Source organism: Dromaius novaehollandiae, chromosome Z (assembly GCF_036370855.1).
Source record: "Dromaius novaehollandiae isolate bDroNov1 chromosome Z, bDroNov1.hap1, whole genome shotgun sequence".
NCBI lineage: Eukaryota > Metazoa > Chordata > Aves > Casuariiformes > Dromaiidae > Dromaius > Dromaius novaehollandiae.
In genome coordinates, this window is record NC_088132.1 from 4,950,890 (window position 1) to 4,971,182 (window position 20,293).

A 20,293-nucleotide genomic window follows, 5' to 3' on the forward strand; every position below is an offset into this window, starting at 1 on the left:
GGGTTGCAACCCCCGCCAAGGGTCTAGCTGCACAGCTTCTCTGGGCAACCTGCTCCAATGCTTGCCTGTCCTCGTGGGCAAAAAGCTGCTGCTTCTATCCAGTCCCAACCTCTCGTGCTTCAGCTTACCCCCACTGTCTCATCATCCCACCACACACCACTGTGAACGGGTCTTCTTGATAGGGCCTTCGTAAGTCCTGGAAGGCTGCTATGAGGTCGTCCTTTCCCCCCTCCACCCAGACATTCTCTTCTCCAGGCTGAACAAGCCCCATTCCCTCAGCCTGGGCAAGTGCTCCAGCCCCAACCACCTTGGTGGCCGTCTGCTGAACTTGCTCCATTTTGTTGATGTCTTTCTTGCCCTGGGGGCCCCAGCGCTGGATGCTGTGTTCTGCTCGGCACTTGCCAGACCGCAGTGTGAGGGGATAACAGGTTCCCTTCATCTACCGACTGTGCTCCAGCGCGCCTTCTTTGTTTTTCTTCTTGACTGCTCTGTGTTTTCCCTCCTGTCTAGGCAAGAAGCTGGCAGACGATGATCCAGAGCAGGCACAGCTCCAAAGGCAATGGAAAGCTGAGCACACTGGCTTCTGGCTTGCTTTGTCCAACAGCACCAGCCATATCACCACGGTAATGAGTGCCTCCCTGGCTGGGACTCTTGGCCATGGCATCAGCAGGACACCTGTGTGAGCAAATGGATTCAGAATCAGTGGGGCTGATGTGGCCTCACCGTCCCTGGTGAGAGGGTTCCCACTGTCCCTGAGCAGGCAATATCTGAAGGCTGCACTCCAGCGTCACCACAGCTGCTCCAGCCCTCCTGGACTCTGTTGGGTCAGTGGCCGGTGCCCCTGATGCCCGCTCTGCTCCCCGCTCCTGGTGGCCCTCTGTTCTCATCCTCCACAGGGCAGGCACTGCAGCCCCTCCTTCCAGCTTTGCAGCCAGTTGCCAGCACTGCCCCTGCTCCAGAGCTGCTCTCCCTGCTCGGCTAAGCAGCGCCATCATGGTGCTCAGTGTCACGTCTTCCCTCCTCTCCTTCCTCCCATAGATGTTTGGAAAATACCTCCAGCCCTCGGAGAGGACAGACATCGTCCTAACAGCCATTGAGGGCATGAGAGACTCCAGCATCTTTGACGCGCAGGTGGCTACCAGCATGCTGGATGTGGCCATGATGGACCCCGCCTCCTGGCTGAAGAACGTAAGCAGCCTGTGGCTGGATTGCCCTGCACTTGAGCCCTTTGAAGGGCTGTCCCTCCCTTCCGCTTCAGCTCTCTCGGGCACACAGCACCATCTGAAGCCAGCAAAGAGTGATGCGAAGGGAAGTAGCAGTTCTCAGCCTCGTTTTCCTCGGCTGCCCTCCTTCTCACCTGTGTGCTCTCCAGGTGCCAAAGATCATGAGGTGCATCTATGAAAACCTGATGTGCATCACCACGGGGTCAGCCCGGCACAGCCTGGACTTACTGCTTCTCCTGCTGACCCACCTGTACCCCCATGAGGTGGTCATAAGCCTGTTGAACTGCTCCCCACCATGTGACAGGTACAGGCCCCAGCAGCCTTGAGGCCTTGTTCCACGTGGGGAGGGTGCCCAAAGACCCTCTCGTTGCCAGACCCAAGTAAGACTGCAGGCTATCCCCAAAGGGCAGGGCTCTAACCCCCGCCATGCTTTCCAGCCCCTTTCTGGCATCTGCCACAGGCCCACAGCAGCCAGAGCTGACCACACCAGCCACAGAGCCGCACTCCTGCCCCACAGTGAACATGGGCTCAGCTGTCTCCTGCTTGCCCAGGTGGGGCTCACCAGGCCCAACAGGAATCCAAGCAAGGGTGGAGTGGGTAGGGCCAGAGCCGCAGCCTGGCTCCTCTGGGACTTGCTCAAGCTACAGAGCTGTGGCCGAGGCAGCTCTGCCGACTGGACGCTCTGGGCCTGCAGCATTGCCACGGCCATGTGGGAGGTGATGGTATGCCTGCCCAGGTTTTTGGACAAAGTGCTGAGGAAGCTGCTCAGCATCCTGGAGGACCGGCTACTGCTCAAGCAGTTCAGAGTTGTCCCAGATGACACCTGCATCCTCCCCTTTGCTGTGAGTTACTGCATGAGGCCTCGATGGCCCTCAGGGCTGTGCTTGCCTCAGGGGAGGGGCTGGACGGGGATGGGGTCAGAGGCAGGGGCAGGGGCAGGAGCAGGGGAAGGGGAAGGGACAGTGGCATGGACTGGGACAGAGGCGGGGCAGCGGCTGGGGTCTGGGCCAGCGCTGGGGCAGGGGCAGGGGCATGGCCACTGCACAGCCTGAGCAGGCTACAAAGCCTGAGACCGGACACCCAGGATGGTGTGCAGGATACATAAGGCATGCCACACTGATGCAGGAGGGGTCGTTGTGCCCATGTTACATGTGGGAGTGGAGCCCAGAGGGCTGCCGCTGACGTGGCCATGGCCTGGCAGCCAGGCTGCAGTCTCCAGCTGTGTCTCCTGAGGCCCAGGGCAATGCTGGAGCCTCACCCCATGGGTACCCCAAGGGCCTAGGCACTGCCACAGCAATGTCTTTGCAGTGAGAGCTATCGCCAGGTGTTTTCTGCAGGCAACCAAGGCACTGCATGAGATCCTTCAGCAGCCCACCTGCCAGCAGAGGGTAACAGCGCTCTTCCCCCAGCTCTACATGGCACTGCTCTTGCAGATGTCATTCGCTGCAGCGTTCCTACCGGAGGACGGCAGTGTCTGCTGGAGGAAATGCTGCCCAGGGGATCAGCCTTCTCCAGCCAGCCCTGTCAGGTGCTCCACCCAGCCCTCTTGCCTTTCCCATGCGCCCTCAGCCAGGGCTCTGGGCTCTGAGTGTGACTGGGCTTTGCTCCACACGCAGGTCTGCAGTGCAGGCCATGAAAGCTCTGCTCTGCTGCGCTGGCTACGAGGAGCAGGTCCTCTTCATCCAGAAGAGGGGCGGCTGGGACCTGCTTCTCAGAGCTGAGACTCACCACAGCGGAATCAGTTTGCTGGCCAGGTGAGAGACCCTTTTGCCCAGCACTCCCTCAGCCTTGCTTTCCTGGAGACGGGGCTTCTTTGCTGCCCAGCTTTGAAAGCTGCGGCTAGAGGAGCCAGTGTTACTGGGTGTGGGAGACGATAAGTGGCAGCACCAGGAACATCCTGTAGACCTCGAGCACCCTGCCCTTGGGGACTGGATGCATGCCCCAGGGAGCACCGCAGGCCTGTCTGCATGCAGGCCCACCGCGGGGCCCCCGCAGGGGCCTCCACAAGGACAGTGTGCTAGAGCAGAAGGAAAGATGCAAGGTGCACAAGCGCACATGGGGACATCCCAGGAGGATGAGGCTCCAAAGAGGGCAAGAGAGCAAGGCTTTAGCACAGCAAGGGTGTTTTTCCAGTCATCCACCCAAAGGAGCCTAACGGTGCTGGACACTGACTTTCCAGTGGGGAGGTGTGTTGGCAAAAGACCCCTGCTCCATAAGCAAAGGCTACAGAAGCTGCAGCTGAGTCCTGGCCTGTGCGGTACTGGCTGGAGTAGGCCGTGCGATCCCGGAAGAGGTTTGCCTGCCAAGCTCACTACTGCTGGTGCTTTCTTCCCCCTGTTAGACAGATGAGGACAAACCCAGTTCAGCAGTGTTCCTGGATCTTCCACCAGCTGGAAACACTTCTCAGCAAAGGGGACAAAGTACAGGAAGTCACTGCCATGGCCTTCTTTGTTGAGGTAGGCCTGGTGGCAAGCAGTGCCCCTCTGAGATGCCTCGGAACGCTCCCCTCTCTTGCAGGCATGGCTGGGCGGTGGGATGCCAGCCAATGGAGCTGGGCCAGCGGGTGCGCCGCTAGTAGTACGCCTGGCCTTGGCCCGTCTGGACCATGGCAACACCTGTAACCACCCACATTTCGTGCCTCCTCTGTGCCAGCTCTTGATAGTCCACGGCTCCTCCGAGGCAAGAGAGCAGGGGACCAGGCAACAAGAGGGCACAAGCGGCAGGTGGTTCAGAGGCCAGAAAGAGCAAGCAAGGCATCTGTGCTGTGTGCCGTGAGGCACAGGGCCTAAGGGTGTCCCTGTGGGCCCTCCACAACCTCTGCCGCCTCCACAACAGGCTTTGTCTGGGCCTGGGGCCCCGGCCGTGAGCTGTCAGTTGAAAGCAGGAGCTGCATGGGGCAGAGAGTGCTGCAGGCTCTGCCAGTCTCTCACTGCTGTGTGTGTTTCAGCTGCTGAGCTGTGCAGAGCTTAAAACCGTGGACTGCTGTGTCCTGTACCTCCTCCAGAAGTATCTGAGGTCTCAAGGCCTGGTGATGCGCTCGCTGGTGCTCAGAGGCCTCATGACGCTTTCCGAGAGACCGGAGATGGTGAGCATGGTCCTGAGCCAGGTGAAGCCATGCGGGCAGCCTGGGGCTGCCAAGGAGGCAGGGGGTAATGCAGTGCTTGGCCTTTCCTGAGAATCAGGAAGCCTAGTAGTTGCTGCAGTTTCCCTCGCTGACCCCCTTGTCAGCCCTCACGTCCTTCAGACCAGGCTCTTGGCTGTGCACTCCTGGCACATCCCAGCTGTGGCCGGCAGCAGGCTGTGCCCGGCCCCAAGAAAGCCAGCTGCCAGCTGCCGCAGTCGGGGGAGTGCTGTCCCCAGAATAAGCATCCCCCTGAGAAGGGGAAGGTGAGCCAGAGCCCAGGGCCATTCCAAGGCAGTGGGCTGACCCTGGGGCTTGTGGCAGCGGCCCTCTGTTGTCAAGGGTCACAGCATGCTCAAAGTCAGCTTGGAGATCTCAGCTGCCCGGCGCTGCACCCTGCAGTGCACAACCAGCAGGTGTCCACAGAGCCCTGGCAGTGGGGCACTGGGCTCTGACGCAAAATGAGCCTGCCAGGGTGGGGACTGGCCACTGCCTGGGGAATTTCCGAGCGTAGAGGGCTGCTAACCAATCTGCCCACTCTGGCGTGTCAGAAGAGGGCGCAGCCGTTCAGGTGCGCAGGAGCGTTTGCTGTCCTGTCCTCCTGCCCTGCTCCCTGCTCTGCCCACAGCCGCAGCAGTGCGCCAGTAACCACTGCCTGCCAGGAGGCTGCTGCAGTGACTCCTGTGCCCCCAGTGGGAGAGCAAGACAGGAGGCTGGCGTTTAATAACCAGAGCCGTCTTGCCCATGTGGGCTTTCATTGCTTCACAGACAGGAGATTCTGTGTTGCCTACAGGTCAGAAAAATGCAGGGTCTGCTGCCAGACCTCATGGAGGTGCTGCAGGGGGCCAACACAGACATCAGCATGAAGGCCCTGGTTGTCTCTGGCAACGTGATCCGCCATATGGACAGGGCGGCAGTGGGCCCCATCGCTCTGCAGCTGGCGGAGAAGCTCATGCCACTCTTTGATGACGTAAGGCTGGTGTGGGAGCCTGAGCCCTGCAGATGAGCACTCTCTAATGACAACCGCCCTTCAGCCCAGCCCTGTGTGCAGCACTCAGGCAGGGCCTTCGCCACTCCCAGCTTCTCTGGGCTCGTGTGGCATGGCTTATGGCCTCTGCAGTGTGCCACAACTTCTCCCTGACAGGTTTACATCAATGGGTGCTCCGAGTGCCCTGTGCAGGGCGCAGGTGCTTTCAAATCCAAGGGGGCTTCTTCAGTGGCTCCTGCCAGGCAGGACCACATGCTCTCACCACCGCCTTGAGCAGGTGGTGTGTGTCCAGGAGTCATGGTGGAGGGCCAGCCCAGCCTCCTCCTCAGCCCATCCCCTGGGGGAGCTCCTGACATGGCTGGCTGGGTACAAGCTAATGCTGTTGCTCACCGTGGGCAGGCAGGAGCCCTTGCTGAGGTCCCACCCTCCTCCCTCCTCCCAGGAATCCAGCCAGGTGCGAGAGCTCTCCATCTGCCGCTTCAAAGAGGTGATGGAGCTTGTGGAGGGGAGCAGCAGGAAGCAGATGCAGAAGAAAGTGCGTAGGTGCCTGCTCCCGCTGTTCTTCCACGTGAATGACGAGACCCAGAGTGTGGCCAAGGTATAGATTTCAAACCTCACCGGTGATGCGGGGATGGGCCTGCTGGCATCACATGGGTGGGCCTGAGCATCAGGGGCAAGGGCTGCTGACAACTGGACTCTGTGAGTGTGTCACACTGGGCCCCAACAGCCTGCGTCCCTGAGGGCAGGGAAGAGCTGCCCTCCTTCCTTGCACCAGGCCCACCCCATGGCTTCCGTCCTCCCTCCTTGCCTCCTGCTGCTCAGACAGGCACAGAGGGCCGGGGGCCCCTTCCAGCCCTGCTCCCTCCATACGGCCCTCCTCCAGTGCAGCCCACAGGAAGAGTTCCTGCTGACCCAGAGCTGACAGGGTCTGAGAAGCTGGGCATGGACGTTTCCCAGACCTGCCCTACCTGCTCCAACAGGACTCAGCAGCAGCCTGCGCCCACAAAGGCCTGAGCATGTGACTCCCTACAGGCTTCCCAGCTGTCCTCACAGGGGTCTGAGGCCAGGCCCTTGACCCTCCATCCCTGTCCACCAATGCTGCCCTCAAGACCCGCCCAAATGCCTGGGCCAGGGCATGCCCCAGCTCCCTAAGGGCATGATTCCCCCCTGGGAACACAAATCCTTCTCACTACGCTCAGCCTGCATTAGGCCAGTGATGCAGAGGGGCGGTGCAGAGAGGTGCAGCACCTGCAAGGGCTTGAGAGAGCCAGCCAGCCCACCCCCCAGGAACCCCAGCCGGGATAGGGACAAGTCACCCAAAGGGAGATGCAGTCAGGGCAGGTGACTGGCCCGCTATCCTGGGCTCAAGGCTCTGGCCAGCTGGAGCCTGGGCATGAGGGAGCGGTGACAGAGCAGCATGTGGAGCCAGGTGTGCTGCTGGCGAATTCCCACAGGACATGCCACAGGGCACATTGAACCCTCTTGAGACTCTGCCCCTGCTGCTGCATCTTCCCGCAATGGGCTGGGAAAGGGGCAGAGCCAAGCCAAGGTGAGGGGGACAGCAGGCCTCCTCCCCCAGACTGTGCTGCCATCTCTCGGTCTCTGCTGCTGTCTGTGCAGGCCTCCTGGGAAGCCCTCGTTGCCGCTGCAGCGTGCCTGAAGTGGGCACAGCTCAGGGACCTGACCCAGACAAAGCAGACATGGAGGATTGCCGAGTTCTTGGTAAGGAGCGCTCCACAGGCCCAGGGCCCAGGCTGGACAAGGCCTGCCCCCCACACACACAGCCATGCCTGGGGTAGGCAGCTGCGCCTCTCCTGCACTGCTCCAGCCCCAAGCCCACAGCCTGCACCTGCATACTTGATCCCGTTCCTCAAGCTCATCACCCTGGTGGGCTCTTTGGCAGGCTCCTCTCTTCTCCCTGACCTCCTGCCAGTTTGCTGAGGGATACCCTGGCCCACCTGGGCCTTGGCAGCACACAGGGTTCTCAGCACCCCCGGGCCACACTCTGCCTGCTGCTCTCTCCAAACCTCAACCCCACGTGGCTCCTGGCTGGGAGATGCCCGTGCCCTGATGCCCAGAAGGGAAAGGGAGGAGGTGCGGGGAGCAGGGCTTAGCCCGGCTGTTTGGGGAAGGTCTGTGGCAGCCCCGTGCTCTCTGCAGCTGGCGAGAGGCAGGAGCCAAGTGGAAGACTACCTGTGTCAGAGCCTGCCGTACTTGGAGGACTCTCAGGCATCCCTGCGAGAGGTGGCCGTGAGGTTCCTTGGTGAGCCACACCCCCGGGGTGTCTCTGTTTGCAACTTGCTCCTAGGCCCAGCTGCCCCTGCCCGGCAGCAAGCCCTGTGGCTGCCAGGGCCCAGACTGCCTGGTGCAGGGCCTGGGCTTGCAGGAGCCCCGCTGGGTGGACGGGAGACTTGCTCGTTCCCACCCCAGCCCCCAAACCTCCCCCATCGGCTACTGTACTTCCCTGGGGTCAGCCCCGCCAAAGGGGAGGAGGGTGTGTCGCGAAGCTGGCAGGGCCGGCGGGGAGCTGTGCTGCGGCGAGCGTGCTGGGGAGCGTCAGGTGTGAAGGCTGCTGTGTGCCTAGGGCTTGCCGGGCGACGCTTGAAGAACCCAAGGGAGGAGATGCTGCGGGATATCTGCAACGGTGAGTAAGAGCAGTGCCGTGCTGGCAGCGGTCGGCAGAGGGCAAGGGAGGCAGAGCGTGGGCAGTGTACTGCAGTGCCGTGGCCTGTTACAGGGAAATATTTCTGGGGCAGAGGAAAACGTCAGGGGCATTTGGGGGCACTCCTGAGCAGCAACTTCCAGTTGGTGCATTTGCCCCAACTGCTTGGGAAGAGCTGGGCAGGGCTGGCACCGTCTGGAGGGTATGCCTGGGGCGGGGCGGGGGGATGTCTCTGCAGATAGATGGGTTTCATCGCTGCTCTGTTTCTTTATGTCTCAGTCCTTCGGCCCTTGGAGAATGACATCCAGCCCTCCATCTGTTCCCTGGCCACTCAGACCATCCTCATCTTGAGAACTCCAAGGAAACAGTCACCATCAGGCTGGAACCTGCAGGCCCTGCGCTGCTGGCTCCAGAGAGCACGGGAGAGGTGGAACCACCCTCTGGGAAACGGCTCTTCTCGAGGAGAATGAGGATGACAGTCCCAGGCCCACGGTGCCCTTCCATTGGTGACCTCCTGAGCAGGCAGAACAGTCTGGGTCATTCTGGGCATCTGCTGCAGTTCACCCCTCAGGCCTGATGGGCAGAATGAAATAGACCAAGGGGATTTCTGAGCAGCAATTAGTTCAGAGGTTATAATAAAATTCCTCACATTATGTTCTGCTCTGGGTTTTTTGCTTCCTTCTGCATTTTTTTTTTAATGTTTGTTCCTCCAGGCAGGCTCCTACTGGCCTCTTGTGGCAGCTTGGTGAGCCAGACCTCTTTGCTGCCAGACCTCTAGCTCACCAACACTCTTCAGGCTTGTGACACCCCGTTCCCCGAGGGAAACTGTGTGTTGGGGCTACTCTGTGAATTCATTCTGAAGGTCTCCTTCTCCTTGGCTAGCCTAAGCTCTCGGTGTAGGAAACACAAGCCCACGCTGACAGTCAAAGAGGCTCCACAGCAGCACCACCGCACTACTGCCTCCTTTCGCCAGGCCTCGTTGCCCTTCTCTCTCACTCCTGAAATAAGTCAGTCCAATTGCCATCTGTGTTTCTGTGTATCGGATGCCTCTGCAGTAAATGGCAGCCACACCTGCGCACACCAAAATGTACTGGAAGTGCACTGTCCAGACAAGACAAGCTGCTCCACATGGGGACCTCCCAATGGCCAGCAGCCTGCCCAGCCCTCAACTCCTCCCATCTTCTCAGCAACAAGCTGTTCAGACACAGCACACTCCCCATCCATTCAGCAGGCACTGCCTGCAGCCACAGATGTACTTGTGAGCTCACACGCTTCTCCACGGAGCACTTCTCTGGGAAGGTAGAGGCGATGGAGAGGTGAAGGGCCATCCCTTAGCTGCTGACCCCATGGCCTGGGGAAACGGGTGCAGAGCTGTGTGCCTTCCCCTCCAGCCCAGCTCATGTCCCCTTCCCAAATCCCAAGCTGCACCTCCTCAGCAAACAGGCTTCCTCCAGACCTCGGAAGCCTCTCCAGTCTTTCTCCCACCTCTCGGCATGCGGCTCTTCAAACAACAAAGTATCGTTGCCTTGGGAGCCTTCCTAACCTTGCTGCTTTTCAGGGGACTCTTGTGATGCCAAAGCCCCACTTACAAACCTGCTCAGATGTGGAGGCAGCACCTGCTGTGCTACGGGACCAAGGTGTCCATGGGCCCAACAACAGCCCTGTGCTTGGCCCTGGCACTGTGGTCCCCGAGAGCTGGTGGGGACAGCCTGGGGCCCCTGCAAGCGGGGCCTAAGCAGCATCAACGGCCCCTGCCTACGCAGTGGGAAGGGGCCGGGTCTGCTTGCTGCCCACTGCTTTCTGAGGTGCCTCTCAGAGAAGGGTAGGCCAGCCGGGCCAGCAGACAAGCCTCGGGGACACTTCTGGCAGGGCTCTGTGGAAGAGCAACTGCTGTGTGTAGGCCCAGGTCTGCCAGGGCACCCTGCTTTGCTCGCTGAGGTTTTCACTTCTCCCTTGGAAAACACACAGCTGCAGTCGATTTCTGCTTGCAGCTGGGGATAACCAGCCCTGCCCATCACGCTCTGCTCCCAGCCAGGCCCAGGAGAACGCAGGCAGGGGTGGCCTGCGAAAGCCTGGCTCAGGCGGAGAGCTGCGAGGGCAGCGCTGCTGGCCAGCTCCAGGAGGAGCCTGTGCACATGGCCCGGGGCTCCCCACGGCCCCTGCGGAGGCTGCCCAGTGCCGGCAAGCCTGTGCTGCCCTGAGGATACCCGTCTGGCTGAGAATTTTTATTTTGTAGGAGCTTGTATTCATGAAAGCGGCAGCCTTTGTTTTTGCTTCACACTCATGTTCTGCAATGCGATTTCTTTCTTTTCAGCACCTATTTACTCATTTACCATTTGAAAAGCTGAATGACTGTTTTCTGCTTTCTTTGGTCAGCAGCAGCAGGGAGTGACCTCACAATTTGTGTCTGCAGCAGCCCAGGTCTGTGTGCTGCACACATGACTACAGTTATAGTAGCACGTAGAGGTTAGTCACACGAGGAAAGCACCAAAGCCAGCCAAAGAGACTTAGGGTTCTGTGCTTTTAGTTATCTTCTTTTGCCTCTGTTTTAGTGTACATAAGCTAGAAAGATTCTCATTCCTTGAAATTTCCTCAAGAGGCCCTGGCACAGTGAGAATCACGTAGGTAGTTTGACAAACTGCTACAGTTCAGGAGTACACTATCTTTCCTAGGGTTTTTGTTTAAAGATAGCCACATCAAATAGTACTATAAGTCTGCAAATGGTATTTTCTAAACAAAGATGCTGCATTTAGAAGCAATGAAGTTTTAAAAATCTTGGACAAAAACTTTGCAATTGGAAAGGTGTTCTAACTGCTTTTAGTGATAGTGTCTAAAGGCGAACATAAAATAATAGGGAAGAACTGAAAGTTGTGTTGAAACCTATGGTTGTAGATCGACACAGGATGTATGCTGCAGCAAGAATTTTCAGCAGGGGAGTACTTTTTTTTTTTTACAGGACCTATTAAAAACTAAAGAATAAACAAAAAAAAAAACACCCACAAAACAACCCATAGCACAGTTAAACATTGAGGAAATTACAGGAGAGAGGAGATGTTCAGTCCTTCTTGTACATCCATATGGCCTTCTGCAGCTCCATTTGTAAGATTAAAGAATAACTTTGTTATGTTAAGTATGTGTCATCTTTATTTCCAGGGTTATTTGCGGTGTCTTTGCAGAAAGTAAAGTTTATATTCTTCTCTGACTCACTCACTACAGCTCTAAATAAGATGGTGATGTCACAGTACTCCAGAATGGGACACTAGTGACTAAGAAAAGCAGTAATGTAGATCTGGGACAGGGTCTGCAGAAGCAGCACCATTTCTGCTATGAATCCCACATGACTTATCTTTTTATCTCTGCTAACTTCTGCAGTGACTCCCAGAAAGCATGTTTCACCTTTTGAAGGTAAGTCCTAATCAAAACCTGCTTCTGATAAAAATAATTACAGAGCTTTTGTCCAGCTATACAAAGAGATAGAAGGCATTTTTTCCTCTTATCATTTTTGTAATTAAATGATAATTATTTTTGCCCTGGAAGGCTTAATAAGACCATTCCCTTCTATGGAACTGGTAGCATTGTTGGTTTGACAATGCATACTACACTGATTCTTCTGCCTGCGTGGAGGTGTAAAACTGAATAGGAGGCAAAAGTGCATTGGGCTTCCCCAGCATCCCCAGCAACCATGCTACATCCAGTCAGAACTTAACCGTCAGAGCTCAGCAAACCAGAGAGAATATCGTCTACTCTGAATTGAGAATTACATAAGGTTTGCCCCTGACCTTTTTTGTGGTGATTATTCTTCACTCCCGCAGCTACAAGAACTACAAAGCAGTAATATTGAAATACACTGTATTGTTTCTCTGGCTGGCTCAGATTCACAGTGTCACAAAGGGAAGGCAACAAAACTTTGTTTCACAAGATATACAAAGGAAAGTTGGCTTTCTGGCCATTGCAGTCAGTATGGCACACTCCAAAACCTGAAACTGGGATAGTTTTCTTAGCACATATAATTTCTTGGCCTGATTGAGAAATACTGTGATTGGCATGCTATACTCTAAAGGTTGAGGATAAGAGGGAAGTAGAAGCCTGATGCGGGAGACATTTGATCAGTGTCAATGTACATGCACAGTTGGTGGAAGCATGCCATGTTTGGAAATATGATCTCCTGTGACTATTGAGTTCTTCTTTAAACAATGAGTAACAGCACCTCGGAAAAATGAACAGTATTGTTGTAACATTTATAACACTGTTTTTACAGTCACTTGTTGCAGCAAACACATTTTGCGGCCTGTCAAATCATCAGCAAAAATAGTTCTAAAAAATGCTGTTTTTTACAAAAGAGTTGTTTCATTTTGTAGATTACTCCAAAGTAGCTTTACCTGAAAGTCACTTGGAGGAGGATGAAGAAGATGATGATGATGAAGAAAACGGTAATGTTGAACAAAGTCCAGGTAAGGAGATAATGATAGAAATCGGTAAAATTAAATTACGTTCCACAGTAGAGATATTCTATCAGTGCAGAGTCAAGTAGGCAAATGTTCTGTGAAATGGAATTCTCCCTTTTTATATAACATGAACTCGATGTCCACAATTCATCCCCATAATATTCTCTCACAGAGTTGCTGTCTCCTCACAAGCCAGTTGAATGGCTTACATGTTAACACAAATCCAGGAGTTTGTAGGCACAAGGCTTTGCAAATGCATATAGGATCTTATTAGTTATGTTCTTGAAACAGAACCCTGTTCTTCTGTCATGATATAACATGTGTAGTGATTACAGACGGGACAGGAATGAAAGATCTGTCTGCTAGAAGACACAGGAAAGAACAGAATTGACCTCTGTCTCCAGGACAGAGTCAGCATGGCTCTATTTCTGGCACCACCAGGAACACACAAATTCGTTATACCAGAGCATTGCAATGGTAAAGAATGGAATTATGAAATACCCCTGTAAGGAACAGATTTCTGCTAAATGGTTCTTCCTGTCATGCATTGGGTGGATGGGGGTGGGGGGAGGAAGAGAGAGGAATTGTGCTACTCTTAATAGTCTTTGAACTGAATATATTCCAAATTTGTGCTATTCATTTATAAGCATGTTGTAGACTGGAAATAAAGCAGTTAATAATTTAAAAATAGAGGAAGGAACGCATTATGTCTGACCTTCAGAACGCATACTTTGATTGTATTTTAGGCAGTTACAGAGTAGTGCAATCCAAATTTTCAAAGAAGAGAATAGTTGGTGTCTGTAAAAATTATTGCATTTAATGAGCCACAGATTAGTTAGAGCACAACTAGCTAGCTGGAAAACCAGCACTCTCACTTGGATGTCAGTGTTTTTTTAACAATTTCCATTGTGCTGTCCTTGGAAAACACCAGACTCGTATGCCAAAGATAAGAGTTTAACTTAGTATGTATTCATTTAGAAATTTCTGCAAGTCCACCTGTGTCCAAACTTTATGATACACAGGATCTGTTAAAGAAGACTGCACAGCATTTGCAGGAGTATTGTAAGTAGCAGAACATACCATCTAAACAGTAAGAAGCTATTTGCAGCTGTTTAAGTAGTTATAAAGGCCAGAAGGAAGAGTCCGACTGGGCACAAGCATTAGTTGTGCATCTCAGATTACATCCTGTGTCATGTTCATTTGCTACTGATAAAACTGTTGTAAGAATCAAACACACAGATAAGAGGTTAGGCCAAGAAATTTTAAATTAGTCCCAAACACGGAAACAAAATAATAGAATTACAGATGAGAGAACGCAGTGAGTGTCCTGCTGCCCTCCTGCTTTCTAAAAAAAAAATTTATAGAGATAATTTAACTTGTGTGAGAAATCAGATCCCACAGGTTCCCATTTTGTTTCACCAACTAGATTTAATCGAGTGCTCACTGGTGACCACTGTTATCACCACTATGACTTACAGTCCCTGTTTAAAAAGACCCACCTCTGAATTCATTGTGGAAAATAAGTAAAGGCAAGACAGAGGTATCTGCCAACTAACAACTGTGTATACTGTTACAGTTAGTTTCCAGGTCTGCCTGAACCATTCCATTAAGATATATTTGTTATAATCTAGACTTAACAACTGAGGATGGTGAGAACTGATTCCAACAGTTCTGTAGTAATTTTTGCTGAGTGAGTTACTGCATATAGGAAATGATGTATTTGCACTGGCCCTTACACTCATCAGCTTCTCTACCGAGAAGCATAAAAGGTGACCTCAAGTAAAAACTGTATTAGTCCATTCAGTATACCGCAGGCAAATGACACATTGCCTTCTTCATGTGGCCATCGAAATTCAAATGTGAATTTACAAAAGGCTTCTGCAAAAAGAGTTCCACTTAAAATCCATATGTAGAGGTTAAGATCTGCATAAGGAATTACTTTCTGTCCGCAAAAGATTCTCCTTGCCTAACTTCAACTGCTTTGTCTATTATTACTCATAGTGAAATTCCTCTCCATCCAGCGAGCTGAAGAGGAGAGGTCTCAGGAACAGCAGGCAGTAGGTAAGAGCTAACTCACATTCTTCATTAGAGTTTCTAGTACTATAATGTCATGCTAAAAAAGAAAAAAGAAAAAAGAAGTGTTTTGAAATGCTAACCTGACATGATTTTCTCAGTTTCATTGAGCTCAAGATGAGGTATTCATTTGCTGTTCCTAAGTTCATAATACAGCTATTTCAAGTTCTCAATTTTTTAATCACTGTAGAGGTGCTAAGTTCAAGACAATAAAATATATGGGGGTTTTTTGTTGTTGTTCTACAGAAAGTGGTCTTTGCACTTTCCAATCATGTCTTCTAGGAAACTTCACTGATTTCTAATTTTTCTGGCTCTTCAACTTTTGAGAGCAATGAAGCATATTTCCTAGACACACTTCCTGTCCTTTCCTTTGATCTCAGATGTTGAACTTTACAATTTTTCTTTCACTTCTCTATCTGAGAAGTAATCTTCGTAGCTTTTCTTTTTTCTTTTTTTCACAGAATTGAGATTTGGACCTCATTATCTTAACATTCTCACACAAAGCTTTGGCGAAGAACAGTCTCTGGATGGTATCGTATAGAGAAATCAGCAGAAGATTAAATGCAACTTTAATGTTTGAAACTCAATAGTATAAACAGACCAATATCTGCTCTGTTTTTGGTGGGCAAAAACGAAATGAAAAAGAAACTTGAAGTCAAGAGAGTTTGTCATATTTTCATCTAAGAATCTTAGAACAAGGGAAAATCAATAGGCAAGCCCTGTTTTTGAAACATATATTTATTAGCAGGTAGACAAATGGGAGCCCAGAGAGGATGAAACACACCCCAAGCCATATAGCATGCTATAGAAAAGTTGTGAAAATCTATGCTTTTAAACAGGAGCCATCCATCTATCCCAAAACCTTGAAATGTTCTTAAGTTTGTTTATCTGATATTTTTCCACCACTAGTTACCTTTTACTAGTACTGCAACTGGGGAAAAATGTTAACTTCACTCACAAATATATGGATGAAGTTAAGTTCCACTGACCTAAATGGGGGCATAGGTGGAATTTGGCATGTTCTTGATCCATACTGATTCATGAATGAAACAACAGTATATGCTTTCTGAATCTCTGGCAAAATAATTTATCTTGTTTCTATTTCTGAGTTGTTAGAAGAATATAACAATCTCATTTCATTTTCTAACAGAGGGTTAATAGGCAAAGCAAGCTGTAAGGAAAGAAATTATCCTAAGCGGTTTCTTTGTTTGCTGTGAATTTGTATATAGGATCATAGAAGGTATTACTGCTTATATGTAGAGTTTTCCTTGTATAATACTGGAGTATTATTATTTCTTATTACACTTTTTCAGGTCCAAGAGCCAAATGTATGAATATTCATTACAGAATGTCTCTGAAACTAATAGTTAGCTAACAGCTAGCAAAAAATCTTCATCTGATTGGTACTGCTAGTTAGAACAAACTGCACTCAAGAGAATGAACACAAACCAGGAGGAACTGAGGGTTTTTTAGATCTATCCAAATCATACCAAAACTAAGAAACACAGATAGCTGTAAAAAGCAGTAAAAAACATTAAAGAATTAAAAGACAGAAGTAATGAACTCAATGAAGACAGCTCAGAGTTTCATTCCTTTTTACACGCATTAGAAGCAACAAAACAATGCAATCAAGTGTAGCTGTTAAAGCAGTTGCAGACAAATTATTTTAAATTCCTCCAGTACAGTCCACTGCTTACACATTATAGTCCCAATTATTTCTCTGAAGGAAAAGAATTAGCTACTAACAGCACGTGGAGAAAGAGGTGGACTTTTTGAATTGCATAAAAAACATTCTTATCATCAAACAAGGGCACATGATATGATCAGATTCCTGATTTCCATGACACTGGTTATCATCCACGTGATGCACTTTTCTGAGAAACATCAAGGAAGAATACAGTATAGCAACCTGGATGGGTTTTACACACAGTGAACTAAGAATATGTAGCACTGATATTTCCAAGGATACTTAAGACCACCACATCCTCTCCTAGGGAAAAATGTATTCTAATGAAACTGGAAATAGTAACAGGTCTCTGCAGTCCATGAAGCCTGCTAAAATTCTGTCAAAATTACCCTATGATAGATACAAATCATGCATAGAAAGGCTGGAAGAGCCTTACTTCATGTTAATTTATGGACAAATAAATGAATTCCTATTTTGGCAAAACTAGTCCTTTTATTAGGAAATACTAACTTGGATTGGCAAATTGCATTGGTATAATCCTTTTCTGTGTATGTCCGTAAGACATTACTTATTTGAATACAGCTGATGTGGTATGCTTTGTTGTTGTAGTGTCAGACAAGGTTGATCTTCTTCAAAGGAACACAGCTCAAGAAATGAGTCAAGAAGATTTTAAAGTAAATGTCACACTTGCTGTGTCATCTACAACTCTCATCTTTTCCTTAATACTTATATGTTGTGGTGTGGCTTTCTACAAGTACAGGACACAAAAAGGGTAAGTTTTCTGACCATGTGCCATGCCCATGGTATTCAAATCCCTTTAGTTCACCTTTGAGCTGTCCATGAGCTGAAGGCAGACACAACAATAGGCCTCAGGTATTGTACTATACACGTCTATTAGTTACTATTTTGTGTGTTTCTTGATAGTAAAAAAATTCCCTACAAATAATAAATGTTAAGCGGACTGTAGGTTTGGGGGTAATAAAGGAAGGTTGCTATGCCACACATAGTATAAAAGCTTTGCAAAAATGTGATAACAGCTGGAAAAGGCTGCATACACATATAGTGAATTTGCTTGCTTTCCTCCCCACCAAATGAAATTGAAAGGAGAAATTATTAAAAGACACAAAATACTATTTCCAAGTCAATGCACAAAAAGTTCCTTATAAAATGAGATACTCCTATTTGTCAGTTCAAAGCTCAAAAAATGAAAATGTAGTAATTTTGTATGCATCTCTGATGACAGCCATTAAGGTTATGTGGGATTCCCCTGGTTAGAATAACATAATGATTTTTGTTCTCTGTTTTAGGCATTTTTCTAATACACTCAGATGCTCACCTGAACAACAGAGAATAGCTTGTCCATCTTTCTTTCACCCTCTGAAGGGAGTTTCTAATTCTTCAGTTTCTAGGGCTGCAGAAAGCAGCGTAAGGGGTGAGACAACAGCATCAGATGTATAGAGCGGCTCACACTCTGACAGCTCAAAATCAAAAACTTTACCCTTCATAAATTCCATGGATGATGTATCATCCATTTCTGCTGAATCAACTCATAGTAATACTCCTTCATATAAAGCTTTAAATGCAGACTAAAATTAAATATAAACTCACTGACTGTGGCAAAGATTGATGAGATCTCAAACTCAGATGCTGCTGGTATAAAACATGTGCAACTATGTTTCTAAAAACAGCGTTTGTGATTCACTGAAAAGGTGTAACTTGAAATTTCTTGAAGGGACAGAATGAGCTTTACATTTTGATGGGAAAGGGACTTGAAATGAAGTTTTGATCACAAACGTTTGCGGGCAAACATTAACTACTTCAGAATTAAGGGCCAGGGGATACAATCTTGATATGTGCAATGCAACTCCAGGCTAGTATTGCCTCATGCTGTCATCATGCATCTAGGACCCCCCACCCCCGATCACCAAAATATGCAAACAAAACATGACAAAGGACCATATGCACAAAGAGTTTCAAAACCCCAGGAGGGAAAAGCACCTTGAAAGATGCAACAATGAACTGGTGAGTCCAGACAGAGCTTTGATGACTCAACAAATAAAAGAGACTGATCCAACTGGGCAATCTGGAATTTCCCAAGCCCATTGCCTGGACCAAATTGCTCACCTGAAGAAACCTGCTCGTTTGCCTCGCCTGAAGAAACCATGCTGCAAGCTTGCCTTGTATCTGTGGTTTTGTAAGTACTTGCACACCTAGATATTAAAACAATCTCACTGTTTTGGGATGGCTGGGTTTGTTGTTGTTTTGACTTGAATCACAGTAATTGTTTGCCTTTATTATTATTCGGTAGTTTCACAGTAAACTAGTTAGCCTTCAACTGCTAGTCGTGGTGTCATGTCTGCTATCATATCCCAAACCAACAGCATAACTAAGCCCTTCAGTGCATTTTTTTTTTGGTGTCGGAAGCAGGACATGATATGGAACACCATGACTAGCCCTGACCCAGCGATAACTGCTTTAGGATTACCCCATCCATGGACCTCAGGTTCCTTGGCTGAAGAGACTGCCTGTTCTCTTTCCTTAGCTACCTTGATTAGAGAAAACCAGAAAGACAAAAACATGAAAGGGATGTGGCCATGTTTATTCTTCATAGCTCATTGTCTTAAAGCTACTGAGCACTGCCTGAATGCAGCAAACCCCAGTTTGCCTCCCTGCAGCAAGAATTAGCTCAGATCCAGTAGGACACTCACGCTGCGATAGAAGATCCTGGCCATTGTCCATATTAAGAGCTTCCAGGCAAATGTGAAGCAATTGGAGCACTACATGGTCCCTCTGCTAGTTGTATCCATTTGAGAAAAACTTGCCTAGTGGTTAGAGGCTGTGGAAAAGGGGATCTCAGAAACAAAAATTTATAAAGCTTATGGACCTAGAAGACTGGGATGGAAATATCTGATCTGACAGATTCATAGAAGGATATGTCTCAGCTCACTATCCCTGAATGCCAGCTACACTTAGGGATCCAAACAGCTGTTAAAACTAAAGACTATAGTAATGGAGGCATAGTGGGCATGTCCATATGCTCCTCCTGTAGCATGGACTTAGCTAAATCAAGCAAACGTTATTACAAACCTGTTACATCCGATCACTTAACCTGGCTTGCTAGCATGTAGCGTGATGGAGAAGACTCAGTCTGTATTTTGGAATCAGAAGCCTGGACCTTCCCACTTGTGTCAGGCTCCAGGGGGAAATATAGAAATATAGATTCTATCTTTTGGGCACCATTAACACCATTAACATGTGTCTGAGGGGAAACTTCCCAAGATGACTGGGGACTCCTAGCTATTCACTGGACAGCTTCTGTAGATTTGGAATTGAGCATGGCTAGGCTAGTAATTAATCATGCTCTGGCTACTGTCCCAGGGCAGATGAAGACTTATGGGGATTGCCCCACTGAAGCTCAGAAGATGGAGCTTATTTTGTTTTTACTTGGGATGCCATTCAATAATCCCTACTCATTTGCCTCAAGCCTATTGCAACAGCCCTACCACCACTCACAACCTCTTTCTAGCTGAAATTCTTCTCACTCCTGATGTCTCCTATCACCAGTAAATTTGTGACATCCTGTTGGGCAGCCCACTGCACAAAATGGTTACAGAAGATATTACCCCATTGATTTTAATCCTTAAGGAACACTGGGATCTTTCCATTCCCCTGGAAACTGTCACGGCCTCATGCAGAACGTAGTCTTCTTAGGAGTTTCCCTGCATGCTGGTACCAGCGGTATCCCTGAAAATGTTTTACAGTCTTCCCATAAAACATTTACCTACTCCCTCCTCCAAGCATGACCTGCAGAGCCTCCTCAGTACTTTAAATTTCTGGCATTCCCAGAACTAGCCAATCCTTTGTATTCCCTGTGTAAGTGCTCCACCTTGATCTGGATCAAGAGTCACCAACAAGCTCTAACCTTACTCTTAAGAAACATCCAAAGTACCAGTACTTAGACTCCCTCTCTCCTACAAGCAGATAGGAACTCAGGGTCCAATACAGTGAGCATGGTGCCTGGTGGGACTTATTGCAGGAAAGAGGCCCTAAAGATCCCACGCCTAAGCTAACTCAGTTTGGTAGCAAGGGGTGGC

General features: G+C 49.8%; 1 protein-coding gene across 2 annotated transcripts; it reads left to right on the forward strand.

The window, feature by feature from the left end:
* Nucleotides 1–822: 822 nt before the first annotated feature.
* LOC135324817 (maestro heat-like repeat-containing protein family member 7) lies at nucleotides 823–8,647 on the forward strand. 2 transcript variants are annotated; one of them, XM_064501779.1, is made up of 11 exons: nucleotides 823–2,065; nucleotides 2,561–2,751; nucleotides 2,840–2,977; nucleotides 3,565–3,679; nucleotides 4,171–4,308; nucleotides 5,138–5,314; nucleotides 5,775–5,930; nucleotides 6,953–7,054; nucleotides 7,493–7,595; nucleotides 7,917–7,976; nucleotides 8,274–8,647. In XM_064501779.1, exons 1-11 carry the CDS (start codon nucleotides 1,931–1,933, stop codon nucleotides 8,462–8,464), a joined length of 1,506 nt encoding a protein of 501 aa, XP_064357849.1. In that variant the 5' UTR covers nucleotides 823–1,930; the 3' UTR covers nucleotides 8,465–8,647. The 2 variants fall into 2 exon arrangements, with proteins under 2 accessions (XP_064357849.1, XP_064357850.1); XM_064501780.1 differs by lacking the exon at nucleotides 7,493–7,595 and having other exon boundaries at nucleotides 8,274–8,412.
* Nucleotides 8,648–20,293: the final 11,646 nt, after the last annotated feature.

Bases quoted from the DNA above. Each gene is read 5' to 3' on its own strand.
- LOC135324817 (XM_064501779.1), top strand. From the start codon at position 1,931: ATGTGGGAGGTGATGGTATGCCTGCCCAGGTTTTTGGACAAAGTGCTG. The intron at 4,309-5,137 runs GTGAGCATGGTC...TGTTGCCTACAG, and splicing joins TTTCCGAGAGACCGGAGATG to GTCAGAAAAATGCAGGGTCT. The intron at 5,315-5,774 runs GTAAGGCTGGTG...CCCTCCTCCCAG, and splicing joins TCATGCCACTCTTTGATGAC to GAATCCAGCCAGGTGCGAGA.